The sequence below is a fragment of the Pongo pygmaeus genome, chromosome 19 (genome assembly GCF_028885625.2).
Source record: "Pongo pygmaeus isolate AG05252 chromosome 19, NHGRI_mPonPyg2-v2.0_pri, whole genome shotgun sequence".
Lineage (NCBI taxonomy): Eukaryota > Metazoa > Chordata > Mammalia > Primates > Hominidae > Pongo > Pongo pygmaeus.
Window position 1 is genome coordinate 62,289,036 of NC_072392.2, and position 16,283 is coordinate 62,305,318.

The following is a 16,283-nucleotide window of genomic DNA, read 5'->3' on the forward strand; positions in this document are numbered from 1 at the left end:
TCTCTGGGTGTAGCTGGTGAAAGTCTAGGGAATATGTGCTCTACTTTCCTGTGAGCAGTGGTACAGAGGAAGATTAAAATTCAGAGTGAGGTTACAGTTCAGTGCCCAGTCCTGATGTAAGGGTGCGGGACAAAAATGAAGTGTGTCAGGAAGACTGGACTTAGAACCAGAAAAATCCAGCTTGGAGTCCTGATTCTGTCTTTTCCTGGCATTGTGACCTAAGGGGAACACCACTTAGCCTCAGTGGTAATTGCCAAAATGAGGATGAAAATGAGATACTTGGTGTGAAATTGCATTGTAAACTATATTATTAATAAATATGGAGGTTTATTATTATTGTTGTTATTATAATTGGTTGGGCTCCTGCAGGGATACTCAGGGGATTTTCCTTGGAGCCAAAATGTTTTTGGGTGAATATCCCAAAGAGCTAGCCCCACTGAGGAGTCTTGTGAAGGGACAATTCCGAGAGAAGGGAACTCATGGCAGCTGCTGTTTTTCTTGTGCTTGTTTTCAAACCGTTCATATGGAGAGAGGGAGAGGGAAAGGAAGGGAGGGAAGGAGAGGGAGGTCTCTTCTGAAGGGTTAAAGCAAGATAGTGCTGTAAAGTGATTCCAGATGTACAAATATTAATATCTCTCTCCGTGATGAATGAGAAGGTATGACCCAGTTAGGAAACTGCTAAAATTACCGGCGCCACCGAGACCTCAGTTGATGGCCCAGCACAGATTTTTATCCTTACCCCGGCAACTGTAATGCTGATGAAGGGCTCGGACCTGCTGCAGCAGACCTTCCAAAACTTCACTCTGTCCCTTGTGTCTGGGCTCTCTGTCGTCATAGTCTTTCCAGTCTATTGAACAAAAGAAATAAACATAGTGAAATTTTAAAGCAAGGGAGGCCTCTTCCTTGCCCTGCCTCAGGAGCGGGAGTTTTGCTCATACTACCCACAGACTCCGCGGATGAGCACCCCGCACATGCAGAGCAAGCAGGCGATGCCAAGGATTTAGAAGCTGCCATTGTTCAGAGCTCTGTGCAAAACAGTAATTGTGGTTGGTTTCTTGTGTCGGGCAGTCTTAGGGCAAGAGAAAATGGTAATTGAAAGCCAAAAGAAAACAGGAATTTGGGAGTCCAATCTCACCTCTTCCAACCCCTTCTCCCCTTTTAGCCTTCTATATCCTAACCAGTTCCTCTGCCATCTCTCCACTTAGCACCCCGAGTCTCAACTGGATTTTCACAGTAGGAAAGAAAGGGGTGGGAATGTGCAGACTAGATGAAATCCACAGTCCCAGTGCTTTTATTGTAGGTTTCACACTTTTGGCCAAATTGACATTTCTTTCCAAGGAAAGAGCCCATGTCAAATGCCAAGAAATGGAAATCTACATTTTGCTCTAATGAATGTCTGCTTTGGTTAGCTGGCACAGCAGCCCCTGCACATACTCTGAGCCACCAACCACCCTGTCTGCTCAGTCTCTAAATATACAGTATTAGCTTACAAGGCAAATTTAAATTGCAATACCCACTGAGATTTTTCTCCCCCTTCTATTTTCATTCCATTTAGCTATAATGATATCAAGAGTAATAACCCATATGGGACTAATGTCAAGATTGTAATTCTGCTGTCTCCAACTCTTAATCTTTTTTTTTCAGCAGTTCAGTCATTTCAGAGTCCATCCCTTCTTCCTTCTATTTTCTTTCCTCCAGTTTTCCTTTCTGGAGGAAAAAACAGAAAGCAACAACTTAATGTCCTTCTTAGTTGAGATGCTTTCTCTAAAATTGCTAGTCATTCTTCCCCAGAAAAGCCAGTTAGTTCATGAGTGTATCTTGGGCTTAAGTTCTAGTTGAACAAGTTTCAAACTCCTTCCCCCACAGATTTATTTTAAAATATGGGGTCTCTTTCATTCAGAAACTTAAGTAGATGTCATGACAGTTAAAGTTATGTAAAGGCATTCCATAGTGGTTCATCCAAGGCCCAGGCATATAGCACAGTTAGGAGGACCATAGGTTCTGAAGTCGGGTAAACACAGGTGTGAATCCTGACTCCTAAAATTCCTAGCTCAGTGTCTGCAGGTAATTTACTTATACCAACAGGGCCTCTACTCCCTAACATGAAAAATGAGGATAGTATCTACTTTGCAGGATATTTGTGAGTATTAAAGGAGAGATATCTTAGGTGTCTGGCACAATGCCTAATTACATGATAGGCATTCTGTAAATATAACTTAAAAGGAAGGGAATTCATGATGGAAACACCATTTCTTACCCTATCAGATGATTACCTATGAAGAAGGGGGCCTCAGAGATTTTCTGATCCTTCTTCCTTTCCACCCTCCCCCATGTACCTGTCTTTATTTTACTTTTCAGGAGACCGGGGCTGATATAACCAATCCAGTTGTATATGACTCAGCTTGTTAGTGGCACAGCCAGGGCAATAATAACATCTCCTGACCCTCAATATATTGCTCATTTCATATACCATGGACATGCTTTTTATTTTTCTATTTTCTCTTAGGAAGGAAGGTCAGAAGCTTGGTTGGAGTTTGTGTGGTGTGGCTTAATTGTGGTCAATGCTGGAGACAGGGAATTGGCACAGGTACTTTTTGTAGAGTCTTTGTTCCTTGTGGTCAAGAACCATGACTTAATTTCTCTTTGCCTCAGATTTTTTCTTTGTAAAGTGAGGTTTTTCTTTTTCTTTTTCTTTTTTTCTGAGAAAGTCTCGCTCTGTCACCCACGCTGGGGTGCAGTGGCACAATCTTGGCTCACTGCAACCTCTGCCTCCCAGGTTCAAGTGATTCTCCTGCCTCAGCCTCCCGAGTAGCTAGGACTACAGGTGTGTGCCAGCAGGCCCGGCTAATTTTTGTAGCTTTAGTAGAGACAGGGTTTCGCCATGCTGGCCAGGCTGGTCTCAAACTTCTGGCCTCAAGTGATCCACCTGCCTTGGCTTCCCAAAGTGCTAGGATTACAGGCATGAGCCACCATGGGCCTGGCCTATAAAGTGAGGTTTTTGTTTTTGTTTTTGTTTTGAGATGGAGTCTCGTTCTGTTGCCTAGGCTGGAGTGCAGTGGTGCGATCTCAGCTCACTGCAACCTCCGCCTCCTGAGTTCAAGCAATTCTCCTACCTCAGCCTCCCTAGTAGCTGGGACCACAAGCGTGTGCCACCACACCTGGCTAATTTTTGTATTTTTAGTAGAGACAGGGTTTCACCATGTTGGCCAGACTGGTCTTGAACTCTTACCTCAGGTGATCCACCTGCCTTGGCCTCCCAAAGTACTGGGATTACAGAGTTTTTAAGTCTCTTTTTAGTTTGTCTGAGGTTTAAGAAAACAAAGCACCATCTGGGGCACAGAGCAGACTCGTTAAATGTTGGTGAGGCATTGTGAATAGAAGCATGATGATGTTCAGGTAGGATAAGATAGGAAAGGATTTTTACTGGAAAGTTCAAAAATGTTTGAGGAAATAAACACTCGGTATCCTTTAGATCATTTTTAGCACCCCCAGAATTGGGGCACAGTGAGAATAAATGTTGCTCTCATAGATTTCCAAAGGCCATTAGGAGTTTATTCTCTTAGTTGGATGAATGCATCTGAAGTGCTCATGATAAGATAAGCAAGGTTGTGTGTTTGAGTAAGACTCCTAGGTGGCTGAATTACTACGCATCCCTGAACATGCTAATTCATTCTAAGGAGTGTGACTGCTGCCATCAATATGAGGAGAGCTGAAATAGGCCTGTCTCTTTCAGCCCTATTACATCAGAGGCGAGCTCCATCTGATGACTTTATGATACATTAGAAAATTGCTAATGCTAAACTGCAGCCCAAGTGAGCACTGGACATAATGCCAAGGTTTTTGGAAAGAATGAGTTCTTCTCATAGATGTTTGGAAGGTTCTGACGACTACATAAAATAGGAGACTTTAGGGATGAGGGAGAAAATTGAAAATATATTAAGAAATCAGGAACCTGATAGGAATAAACTTAGCATGGTAGGAAAAGAGCAGATTGTGTCACATAATACAGCTCACTGTTCTGGTAATGAGACACTTCAACTGTGACACAATGCCGAGCTTACGTTCACTGGCGATATCGGGATTTTCCTGATCATAACTCAGACAAGCCTGTCTGGATCCTTTTCTCTTACTATGTACCGTACCATATAACATAAGTCTATAAAAACACATTAAGGCCTTTTGTAAAAATATTTAAAAAAAGTTTTATAGCCTACTGGAACATATTACCAAATTTCCAATTACCCTGTCATGTTAGAATACATTGTCTTCTAGTAAATATCTGAATACCGATATATGTTACATCACAATGTCATACTCTGTTTATAAATAGGAGTGTTTTTATATTGTTCCTCCCAAGCGATAGGGCATGTCTGCAACAACTATAACCACATGTTAGGATTTCAGTTCTTTGCCAGTTATCCCTACTAATCAAACATACCATTTTAGAAAGTGGTTGCTATTTGATATGTTAATTACCAGTTAATAAGTGACTCCTCCCCGTCCTGAACAACTATTCTGGTCATTCTGGAGATGGCACCTCAAATGGGCTGTGACAGATAGTGTCTGAATGGAACGTGCAGCTTATGGAACCTGAACCTCTGATCTTTATCAGCAAATGCATCTATATGCAGATCAGAACTTGCATTTGGAGTGGGGCTCCCCACATACCTCCTCACTTTCAGGTCAACTGAGACTAGCATTTTTGTGCATTTTCTGTCTCTCCCATAATATACACATACTACTGCCCATCCCCAACATGAGATTGGTTCCTTTTATCTTAATCTTAGAATTCTGTTTGTGTTTCTGGCAAATCTTTGGTAAAAAGACAACTAGAAATAAATGACTAGAAATAAAAACATGACTAGTCCAAATAAGACTAGAATAATGAAGTCATCAAATGCCAGGAGAGTCAGGGACCTTAGGGATCTCAAGCATTGGTGGTCCAAGGTCCTGTCTGACCTGGTGTAGTTATCTGAATCTGCCAGAGATGGTAGTCAGGCATAGATGGCCAGCTCTTAGTCTGCCTAATAGCAGGGCACTAGTTACTGTAACATCGGAGACATGCCAGATGACCAATTCAGGCTAGAATCCTGGTTCAGCCACGTACGAGTGTTGTGATTTTCGGAAAGGCAACATCTCTGAACCCCAGTTCAGATGCTGGGCTCTGTATATATGTGCCTCTATGTTTATAGTTCCCTCATCAGTAAAATGAGCCCAATGATAAAAATCACCTCAAGAGGTACGTTATGAAAATTAAATTAGTTAATCCGTGTGAGGTACTTAGATTAATGCCCCCCATATAATGAGTCTTGATAAAGGTTATCTCCATTGCTGATAGAGATGCAGATGATAGTGACAATGAGGCTTAGTTACAAGCCAGAAACAATGATGAAAGATTGCCGCAAGGATTAAGAGATACTGAGTTTGAAAGCCCTTTACATACTGCCTGATTCATGGCTGGTCTTGAGTAAATGGTTATTATAAAAAAAAAACACAGACATATTTAAAAAAACTAAAAGAGACCATAATCTCATAACCCAAATGTCCACTGATAAATTTGGAGAGTTATTAAGACACATGGACACACTCTAATTATATACAAACCTACAGTTGAATGTTATGTGAAAAAAATCCCACATTTGGCATTTTTTTTACATAAAACATAAAACTTACACTGTAGAAGTTTTTTTCCACACAATGTTTTTTAAAAAGACCATGTTTAGTGATTGTATTTTATTTGTAGTTACAGATATAAAGATAGATATATCATACTTTACTACTAAATTAATATTGGATATTTGTTCTCCCTACCACACATGATGCTTCATTTTATGAGTGCATGGCTACACATCATCGTACAGACTGGTTTGTTCGCATTTCTTTTTACTTAGGGTAGAGTCCTAGACGTAGAATTATGGAGTAAAAAGAAACAGATTTTCTTAAGGCAGTTGGTATAACATAGCAAATTGTGTTCCATAAAGGATGTAGCAGTTTGTACTCTCACAAGAAACATATGATATCACTTTTAACTCTCACATTAATAAAGTGCTTTTAAAAAATGAAAATACAATTCAGAGTACTGGGCTCATTACATAGAAAAATCTATGGTATGATATGTCTGGAGATATTTATTCCGGTTAATTACATTTTCTGGTTAATAGAGAGTGCCCAAACATACCAGACATACATAGACTGTTAATTTTCAAATAATCGGAAGGCCTTTGCTGGGTTTCTCAGCCACCACTACAAATGCTATAGATTATATTTGTGGGTTTGTAGCAGAATGCTGTTAGTAAGAAAGCTTTTTTTCTGACAGAGTGTCAAATCGGTAAGATTTGTTAGATTTCATTTTCTTATCAGGTCGATGTGGATGTGTGCACTGCGGGTGAGGAAGGGAAGAGGTGAGCTACAATGGACTGTATGTACTCTGGGCCGCAACTCCCACCGTGGCATCTGATCCATCCCCACAAAAGCCCTATGAAAGGGTGTGGTTAGACCAGTTCTAAAGACATGGAATTGAGTCTCAGAGACTTGGTTTTTGTTTTTTTCTTTAGAGGCAGGGTCTCAGTCTGTCACCCAGGCTGCAGTGCAGTAATGCGATCATAACTCACTATAGCCTCGAACTCTCTGACTCCTAGGCTCAAGAGATCTTCCTGCCTCAGCCTCCCCAGTAACTGGGACTACAGGCATAAGCCACCATGCCTGGCTGTTAAACAACTTTTGAAGGCCACACAGATGATAAGAGGCATAATGGGTATCAGATTCAGCCTTTCTGTTTCCAAATTCCCTCTCCTTTTACTCCACTGAGCTGGTTCCCCAGGAGCATTTCTGCAGGGGAATCATTCATTATGTGGCCCAGATGCTGCCCTGAGAAGGTCTTATTGGTGGCAAGCAGTGGGGGAAGGGAACGGCAATGGCACCCTGAGGATGGAGTTGCAGTTGGAGTCTGTTACCATGCTGGAGAGAGTTCACAGCCACCACCTACTAGAAGGAGAGGCACATGCCGGTGTCGTGGTCTGAGCAGGTCCCCATCCTTTCATATTGTAAGCCGAGACTTGAACAAAGTACTGTTGGCCCTGCAAAGTATTGAAATGATGCATCAGGCATTTTATTTAATCATTTTTACCCTAGACTCTATGGGTATACAGTTTAATAACTATGTTTGATTAACTCCTTCATCTCTTTGGAACTCTGTTGCCCATACTATAGCATTCTGGTTTTTCTAGATTATTATGTTTATATGTCACAGTAACCATATTTGAAGTTCCCTCTTAGTTTCTATGCACTTTCTTCTTTTCAAAATTTAAGTATCATAATGACTTTTCTTGACCCCCCTAAAACTATATATAAATTTTTAAAAGTCACATAGTTCTACAAGGTTTACTGAAAATAGCAATTCCCACTCTCACATCATTCTCCTTATTTTCCCCTTCCTATAGGAAATAGCTATCACTTCTTTTAGTGATCAACTTGCTTTAGAAAATGAATAAGTTATAATAAATATCTTTTCAGAGTAGTGCATTAAATACCTGCCTTGTTCTTTTTGTGGCTGCATACATTTCACTGTGAGCAAATATTCGGTATCATGTATTTAACCAGTCCCTGACTGGTGGACATTTAGATGGTTCCCACATTTTGTGCTACAATAAATATGCTGCAATAAACATCCTTCATTCAGTTGCATACACATTTAAAAAAATTGACTCTCTGATGTGACTTCAATTTTAAAGCCATTGTTAAGACAATGGCTTATATTCTTTAATGGTCTTTTGTGATGTTAAGAATTAAGGAATTGTTTTTGTTTGCTGATAATGTTTTAAAATCTTTTGTATAGTTTTTACATTTTGCTTGAGTTTTTATATTTTATATTTTGCTTTTATATTTTTTTTCCAGTGAACCCAAAGGACATTTGAGAAGCCAGCATTTGATGAAATATTGCTTGTAAAAATTGTAAAATGATGTTTGAAGTTAAAAAAAAAAAAGCGCATCTTTGGAGAGACTTTTCTAGGGATCACAAAATATTGACCTTACTCTGTTAGGAAATCAATTTTTTAATGTTGAAAATGGGTTTCTATGACCCCCAAAGTTATAGAGATTGTGTAAAGTATAAATCTACTCCTAGGCTTTTATATGATTACAATAGTGTCTGCATTTCTTTCATTAGATGGTCAAGTGGAAAAACTTAATCCCTATGGAAATTAGTTCAGATATTAGAGAAACTCTTTATGGAGAGTTTTCTATTTTTATCACCATACCACTTTTTCTTTTAAGCAATGAAAATTCCCTAGGGTTCCTTCTGGCCCTCTTCCATCTCGTGAGCCATAGGGTTGGAATCAGTCTTCTACTGATAGCATCTCTGGGGGCCACCCACTCAGGGGTTTGTTTGCTCTGGTAATCCACAGTTCTGGCCCCTGGTATAGATATGCGATTAGGACTAAACGTCAGGATTCCGTAGTGATTACCCAAGCATAAAAAATTCCATTAGAATAAGCAGGTTTAAACTTGAAGAAATGCAACCTGATGCATTTTTTTTTTAAGGCTGGGCTTTAGGATTATACTTTGTAGGTAACATTTTAATCAACCAACCTTTAAGAAAACAACAACAACAATAACAAAATTATCCCTCTACTTCCCTCATCTGAAGGTCCTAAGATATTAAATATTTGAATTGGACTGAAAAAGGTTTGATTTAATTTTACTTTTAAAATATTTTGAGAAAAAAGAATTTTATCTTTTGCATTTTAATTGCTTGAGGAAATACAGGGTTTGCTCCAGTTTGAACTGATTTACAAGGTTTTTTTTTTTTGCATTTCATATGCTCACATGTTCATAATTCTAAATAATTAACTTTTGAGTTTATATTAGTTAAACAAATAAGCAGTTTGTTCCAGTTTTTCACTCACAGTTCAAATTAGTTTAGGTTACTGAGAAACATAGCTCCACCGTATATAGTTTCTTTTTTGTGAAATCATATTTAGACAGACTTTTTTTTTTTTTTAATCAAGGGAAAAGGATTTCTCTCAGGAAATTATGTGATTGCAATTCATGACTGATCTCAACTGAGGCTGAGGCTGTGGGCATGAGGGTGAGATGAAGCTGTTATTTTTACCATCAGACAGGGAGTCAAAATTGGATCTCTCAGAGCCTTTGATCCACTCCCTGCTTCCCCCCAAAAGATTAGACTGTGATCCAAAAAGCAGCAGCTTTCAAGGCTTGCATGAGGCCAGTCTTTTTCTGATCTCCTTAGAACACGACAGTTTACAAAGTGATTCATGCTGTCTGCTTACTCCTTTGTGAAATTCAGATTATAGATACCAGACATATCATGCTTAATGAGTGGCAGTTGTTGCCAGAGGACTGGGCGTTGGCTGTTGCTTTCAGAATAGGCATTTGCTACTAATATCCCAGCACAAATATCAGCAATAGGGAAATGGAAAGTCTACTGGGGACATTTACCATTTTAAGTCCTGGGATTGTGCATCTCAGAGTCTGCAGTTTATCCATGATGATTTCTCCAGCCAAAGGAGAAAAGTCTTTGGACATACTCCATTCCACTGGAAGGAGTAGGGGGGCAGGGAGAGAGAGAAAGAGGGAGAATAAAATTCAGTCACACATCAAGAAGTATCATAGAAACTCTAGCATACAATCCCTCTCAAAAAGGGTTAAGTGCACCCTCCTTTCTTTATATTGGTGTGTCAATGTTCCTTGAGATGTCAATTTAGTTTCCAAGTTCACATTTTTTTAAAAGAAGAGCAGAAAAGAATAATAAAAACTTATCAGTTTTTTGAGCCTTGATAAATATAATGTATATTGTGGTACCATGTACATTTATGTGATGTTCTTAATGTCAGATGTAAGTTATATTAAGTATATTGCTCATGAGGCCATTGCCATATAAACACATTGTGTGTGTGCATTTGTGTATGTATGTGTACATGTATATGTATATACACACACATACTCAGGCACATTACATGTAACAGCTTGTTCTATATAGTAGATAACTTATTTACTGCATTTGAGAACCAAAGGATCCACTAGGACATTACCTTCTATTCGCTCTCCAAGTCTGACATCTGCTTCGCCATATTCTACTGAAAATCCTCTCTTAAGGTCTGAGTGAGATTTTCATTCCAAATAAAGAAGCCTCCTTTCATTATCTCCACATCATTTGACACCTTCTGTTTCTGAAAACATTCTCTTCCCCTAATGCCTTATATACTGCTCCCTTCTCCTTCTCTCCTTCTTCTCCCTGATACCCTCTTCCAAGCCTTTTCATTGGAAAAAGGGGTTTGTGGCTAAGGTGTTTAATGTTCTTCTCCCTTGACATCCCCAAGGTGAATGTTTATTCCTAGTTAAGTCATGCAAATTCTAACACCCCATTTTACTGTGATATCATATGCTTTCATCACATTTTCTATCAGTTGACAAAGCCATGGTCAGGAAAGATAAATTGTGCATCATCAGTAAAAAGTATCTTAAGTAATTGCTTATACCTGGTGGGATTTAAGGCAAGCGTAAATGAAGCAGGGACTTAAGGGACTTAAATCCCATGGGAAGCAAGGCCTCTGTTTCTAAACTTCGTGATAAACAATAGATCTTAAGATTTAAATGACATTCTCTATGACACTTTAATATTTCAAAATCAAACCATCTCCAAAGCCTGCTGTGCCCCTCGAGTCACACAGTTCGTCTGCTCTGGATGCTTCTGCATTCTCTCCTCTTCTTCAGAATGTTCCTGGGCATCTCGCTTGCTTTCCTCACACTCTTGAAACTGCTCTTCTAAAATTCTTGCGCTTTGATCATCGGCAACAGCCTCCCCTTGGGAAATCTTGCCATGTTTGGCCTTCCTTACTTTGTGCAACCTTTCCCCCACTGGTTTTGGTTGCACTTGCCTTTCTACTTCTCTTATCCATTAACTGCCTCTTTCTAGACTCTTCCTGGTTTCGCCCCTTCTCCTTCTCCCTTTGATGTGATGTTCCTTGGGAGTTTGATGTTTGGCTCTCTTTTCACTCCACATGTTTGCCTTTGGTATTGACTTTATCCACTTTTTATGGCTCTAACTATGAGTCTTAAAACTGTGATTCTATGTCCAGCCTCCCCCTTGAGCTCGAACTTCCTTCTGTTAATCTCTATTTGAGTGCCTATCATTCCGAGTGGTGGCATGCCCCTACTGTCCCAGCTACTCAGGAGGCTGAGAAGGGAGGATTGCTTAAGCCCGGGGGTTCAAGGTTGCAGTGAGTTGTGATTGTACCACTGCACTCATCCTGGGCCACAGAGTGTGATCCTGTCTCAAGAAAAAAAAATCCTCTTACTATACCCTGAATTATAGTTGAAAAATGAAGATTGAATGATTTTATTCCTCCACCTAGTATCTTGTCATAGTGTCCAGTTGCTTTGAAATAAAATGAAATCTCAGGAAGGCATTCAAGGACCTTCTTATCTGGTCCCAACCATATATTACTCTTCTAAATTCCTGCCATTTTTCAGAAGAAAGTCTTTGTTCTGTAAGTCTCTGTTACCTGATTATTTTGTGCATTTTCTGCTTCTGTGTCTTTTCCCCATCTTCCAACCTCTGCTTGGTGAAACTCTACCAATCATTTAGGACCTAGCAAAGTCATCTCTAAATTCATCAGGAATAATTAATCAAATACACCAGTTTTTCTGCTTCCTAAGTCCCTTATTTCTGTAAAAGTGAGATTTATTATAATGTATTATGTTTTACACTATGTATCTCTTTCTCTTGATCATGAGAAACTTGAGAACAGGAAAAGTGTCTTTCACTTTTTTCCTTTCTAGTACGTGGGTCTGTGCTTGGTGCATCGAGGGTGCTTATTAAATACTTACAAATCAAATGCATATACACACACACACACACATACACACACACACACACCTAGAGTAGATTAGTTTTTCCAACACAAAAATATTTTTCTTTCATGTGAATCTTCTCCTTTTCTAGTTTCTTGCCCCTTGAAGCTCTCAGGCAGGTTATACCACCTAGTTAGAATCAAATGATTAAGATTATATATTAACTCAAATCGGGTCTGTACCTCCTTACAAATATGTATTCTAAAACACATATATATGTTTATGTATTATATATATGTTTCCATTTTTCAAAATGTTTTATTCCACTTACAAGCTACTAACTCTTGAAGAAGCCAAGTCTCTGAAAGTCAAATTGGGGAAGGTTTGTAATCAGAGAATAATGTTACACCTAATTTAGCTGTAGAAGAAAAACGGTATGCTTGAGTAAGTTATTACAAACAGAACAAAACAAAAATGTGTAGCAAATTTCCAAATAAATTTAGGAAGAGCAAAGAATATAGGAAAATTCTGGAAACAAAAATATCTTTGGTTGCCATTGAAACAGAGGGAGCTCTAAGCTGAAGGCTGAAAATCAAGGGCTGTGACTCCAGACTAAGAACTCAAGAGAACTTGCCAAAAGAAGAGCAAGGGATTAGCGGGAATAATACCAGATTATTTGGCAAATGATTAATGAAAAGTTTTTCAGAGATACAATCTTTAGAATTTCTAAAGAACCCTCAATTTATTTTTGAAATTGTTCAAGTTTTACTGAAACATGTTTTACAAAGCAAGTTTCAGGTGGAAAAGAGTGTCAGGCTTCTTGCAGAACAAAACATAAACAGAAGCTGGTTGTAAGAAGATGTGGTTCTGTTTTGGGAATTAATAGAGGGTTTTAAACAGTTAAGTCTAATTAGATTTTATAACATATCTGAGTTTCAAAAGGGAAGGGGCTAGGGAAAAAGAAGATTCACATCAAAGGCAAACAATTCTCCATGTTAGAATGGCCAATCTATTCCGGGGCAACCAACAGTCTTTTTCCCTCTGTGTATTTCCTTGGGTTGGTGGACTCCTTTTGGCATGAAGCCATAGAAAGAAGAAAGGAATTTCTGGGCATTTAAAGAATGAAGAGGGAAACAGAGTGAGCAGGAGTCACTTTGAGAGTGACTGGGAATTCCTTTTTTTTTTTTTGAGATGGAGTTTCGCTCTTGTTGCCTAGGCTGGAGTGCAGCGGCACGATCTCAGCTCACTGCAACCTCCAACCTCCGCCTCCTGGGTACAAGTGATTCTCCTGTCTCAGCCTCCCAAGTAGCTCAGATTACGGGCATGCACCACCACACCTGGCTAATTTTTTTGTATTTAGTAGAGACGGGGTTTCATCATGTTAGTCAGGCTGGTCGTGAACTCGAACTCCTGATCTCAGGTGATCAGCCCGCCTCAGCCTCCCAAAATGTTGGGATTATAGGCGTGAGCCACCGTGCCCGGCTGCAACTGGGAATTCTAAGAAGGTTAACTCAGAATGTTCTCTTTGGAAAGTTGTATGTAGGTAGTTTACAGACTTACCATTAAAACCCTGAGAAAATCACATATAAGCCGGTTCTAAAACTATAGAAAACTTGTAATGTTTAAGATAAAGATGAGAGAAACTGTTTCTACTTAGGTCTGAGAAGGAAAAGCAGGGCTTAATTGTGCAATGGCTCATAGCAGTTCAAAATTAGCAAGAAAGGTACTCGACAAAACCTAGATATTAGTATTCCCTAAAATTTGGCTCTGGCTCAAACTGTGATTCCTTGTATTTATATCAACTAACTATGACTATTTTAAATGGGATTCCTTGTTATTTTAACAAAACTTTAATTTTTATCTAGGTTTCAGATATGTAGAGTCATTTGGGCAGGGAAGTTCTACCTGAACACCGCCATTATCTGATGGCAGCTACGTAAATCACAGGCTGATAGATTAAAATGAAAAAGAGCCCCTGAAGCCTGGCCCTATCACCCTGAGGTCTATAATGTAATGAGAAATGTCACAGAATCAGTTACAAGACTAGAAAATTCACAACTCAGAAGAGTTAGGGTACGCAAGCAGAGAACATTGTATAAAGTTTACGTAAATTTCAAGGCTTATGATGTGGATTAGATAATCCACCCTGTTTTAGCTGAAAACACTGAAGTTGCAGGCCAGCTTTTGGAGAGGTGAAACTATGCTAATGTAAAGGCATAAAGAAAAAACAGTGCAGCAATGCCTATTAATTTTTATTCAATTGATCAAAAAAACCCTCATAAAACTTGCTGTTGTGAAGGTTCTCCCTAAAATCTCAAATGCCTCAAAGCCCAGAGTTGTTTTATCCTGTTCACACATTGGGAGGAATATACTGTAAAAGTTACATTCCTTCGTCTTAACCAAACATCACACAAATCCTCCACTTAGCCTTATCGGTCACTTGCCCTTAGACCCAGCCATTGCTTATGCTGTTTTCTCCTGTGGTATGGCCTCCTCTTCCACAAAAACTTCTATCCTTTTATTCAAACAGTCCTGGTTCAAAGTCCTTTCCTTTTTCTAGTTTTCTCTGGCTTCCCAAGGGAATCATCCTTGCCAATTTTCCCTTAGCAATTTTAATATGTCTCACACATTGTACTTGCTTTATTGTTTTATGTTTTTTGTTTTTCAATGATCCATCTCCTCTGTAGTCTATAAGCTCCTTAGGGCAAAGAGCATGTCTGATTAATATCACTTTCCAAAGCACCTATCATAGCACCTAGCAGAGTGTAGGTGGCTCAGTAAATGTTTGGTGAATACTTGATTCTTGACTTTGGAATGCTTGAAGTCTACGGTAGACAGGAATTTCATGCTGGTACAGACAGCATAAGACAACTGTGTCAGAATGGAGGGAAAAAAGTCAAAAGGAGAATGGCAGTTACTTGTACTGCTCAGTTAGTGGTTGAAATGGAGATTAATAACTGGCCTCCAGATTCCAAGCATCCTGGACTCTTCACTTGTCCATACTGCCTCTCAGAAACCAAAAAAACTGAAAGTGTATTTCCTATTCCCTATCAGCTCTTCGATGGAACCAAAACAGCATTCTTACTGGCCACATTCACCCTGGCGCCTTAGCTAATGAACGGAATTTGGCTAGACTGCCCAACCCAGCACCAGAGCATTATGAAATCTTCCCCCGATCCATCTAATTGTGCAGTTTCTAACCTTTCAGGCCAACCATAGCACAAGAAGAAGAGAGAGGGAGAGAAGGACGTGCCGAGAAACCCAGACCGAGATCAAATACAGTCATTTCTAGAGATGAGAAGATGTGTCTTGCTGCATGCAGCATGAACCCGCTCAACACTTGTGGGTTTTAAATTAGGAACTGACGTGAAAACTCTGGATCTGGGAATTCTGTTTAGCTCTGGCAAAATATGAGGTCGGAGCTGCTTGCATTTTTTATTTTAAATTCCCTTGGTAGTCTTAGGAACAGGGGCATGCATTACTTTCAAACAAGAATCTTTATTGTTTGCATAGCACACAGTCATCCAGTTAATTAGAAAAACATTTTTTTCCCAAATTAAATTTCCCTAGAAAAACAATGACTTAAATTAAGGGCAAAAGGCTTTTTCGTCTTCTTCTTCTTCTTCTTCTTTTTTTTTTTTTGACACTAGAAAAGCCTTCTTGCATCCACTACTTCTAGAAGATTAAAAGCAAAGTTGGAATCAGAAGGCTAGATTCATTTATTTATTGGCAGGTTCTGCCATCCACAAAAATAATATGTGCTTCTCTACATATATCATGTACTCTCCTAGTTTTGCTTATCATATGATAGAGCTACACACAGATGCAAGTAGGGAGCAGAGGTGTCTAAATGTTCAGGATTTTGAAAAATTCATAAGCACTATAAGTAACCACAAAAAGTCTCCTCCATAGTCTGAACCATTTGCTTGTTAATTGCTCTCCTAATAGTTACTATATTATGGCTCTTACCTAAATTTTTTTTTTGTTTAGATGCTGTCTTGCTCTGTCACCCAGGATGGAGTGCAGTGGCACTATCTTGGCTCACTGCAACCTCTGCCTCCCGGGTTCAAGCAATTCTCCTGCCTCAGCAGAGAAATTTGCTGACCAGTGGCTGAGACTTAAAAAAGTGATGGAGAAAATGTTAATAATGCAGACTAAATGTTTCTGTGACCATTACAGTTTTTTTTTTATTTCCATAGGTTATTGGGTAACAGGTGGTATTTGGTTGCATGAGTAAGTTCTTCAGCAGTGATTTGTGAGATTTTGGTGCACCCATCACCCGGGCAGTATACGCTGCACCCTATTTGTGGTCTTTTATCCTTCACCCCCTTCCCACCCTTTCCCCCTGAGTCCCAAAGTCCATTGTGTCATTCTTATGCCTTTGTATCCTCATAGCTTTAGCTCCCACTTGTGAGTGAGAACAAATGATGTTTGGTTTTTCCATTTCTGAGTACTTCACTTAGAATGATAGT

The 16,283-nt window shown here is 39.3% G+C and overlaps 1 protein-coding gene across 1 annotated transcript in view; it reads right to left on the bottom strand.

The window, feature by feature from the left end:
• Positions 1 to 16,283, bottom strand: part of ANKFN1 (ankyrin repeat and fibronectin type III domain containing 1) — a 361,962-nt gene that overhangs the window by 73,572 nt on the left and 272,107 nt on the right. Inside the window, exons 9-11 of the mRNA XM_054457189.2 lie at positions 9,457 to 9,554; positions 6,986 to 7,076; positions 740 to 847 (exon numbers count right to left, since the gene is read on the bottom strand). Of these exons, the coding sequence (XP_054313164.1) occupies positions 740 to 847; positions 6,986 to 7,076; positions 9,457 to 9,554 (297 nt within the window). The remainder of the gene's footprint in view (positions 1 to 739; positions 848 to 6,985; positions 7,077 to 9,456; positions 9,555 to 16,283) is intronic.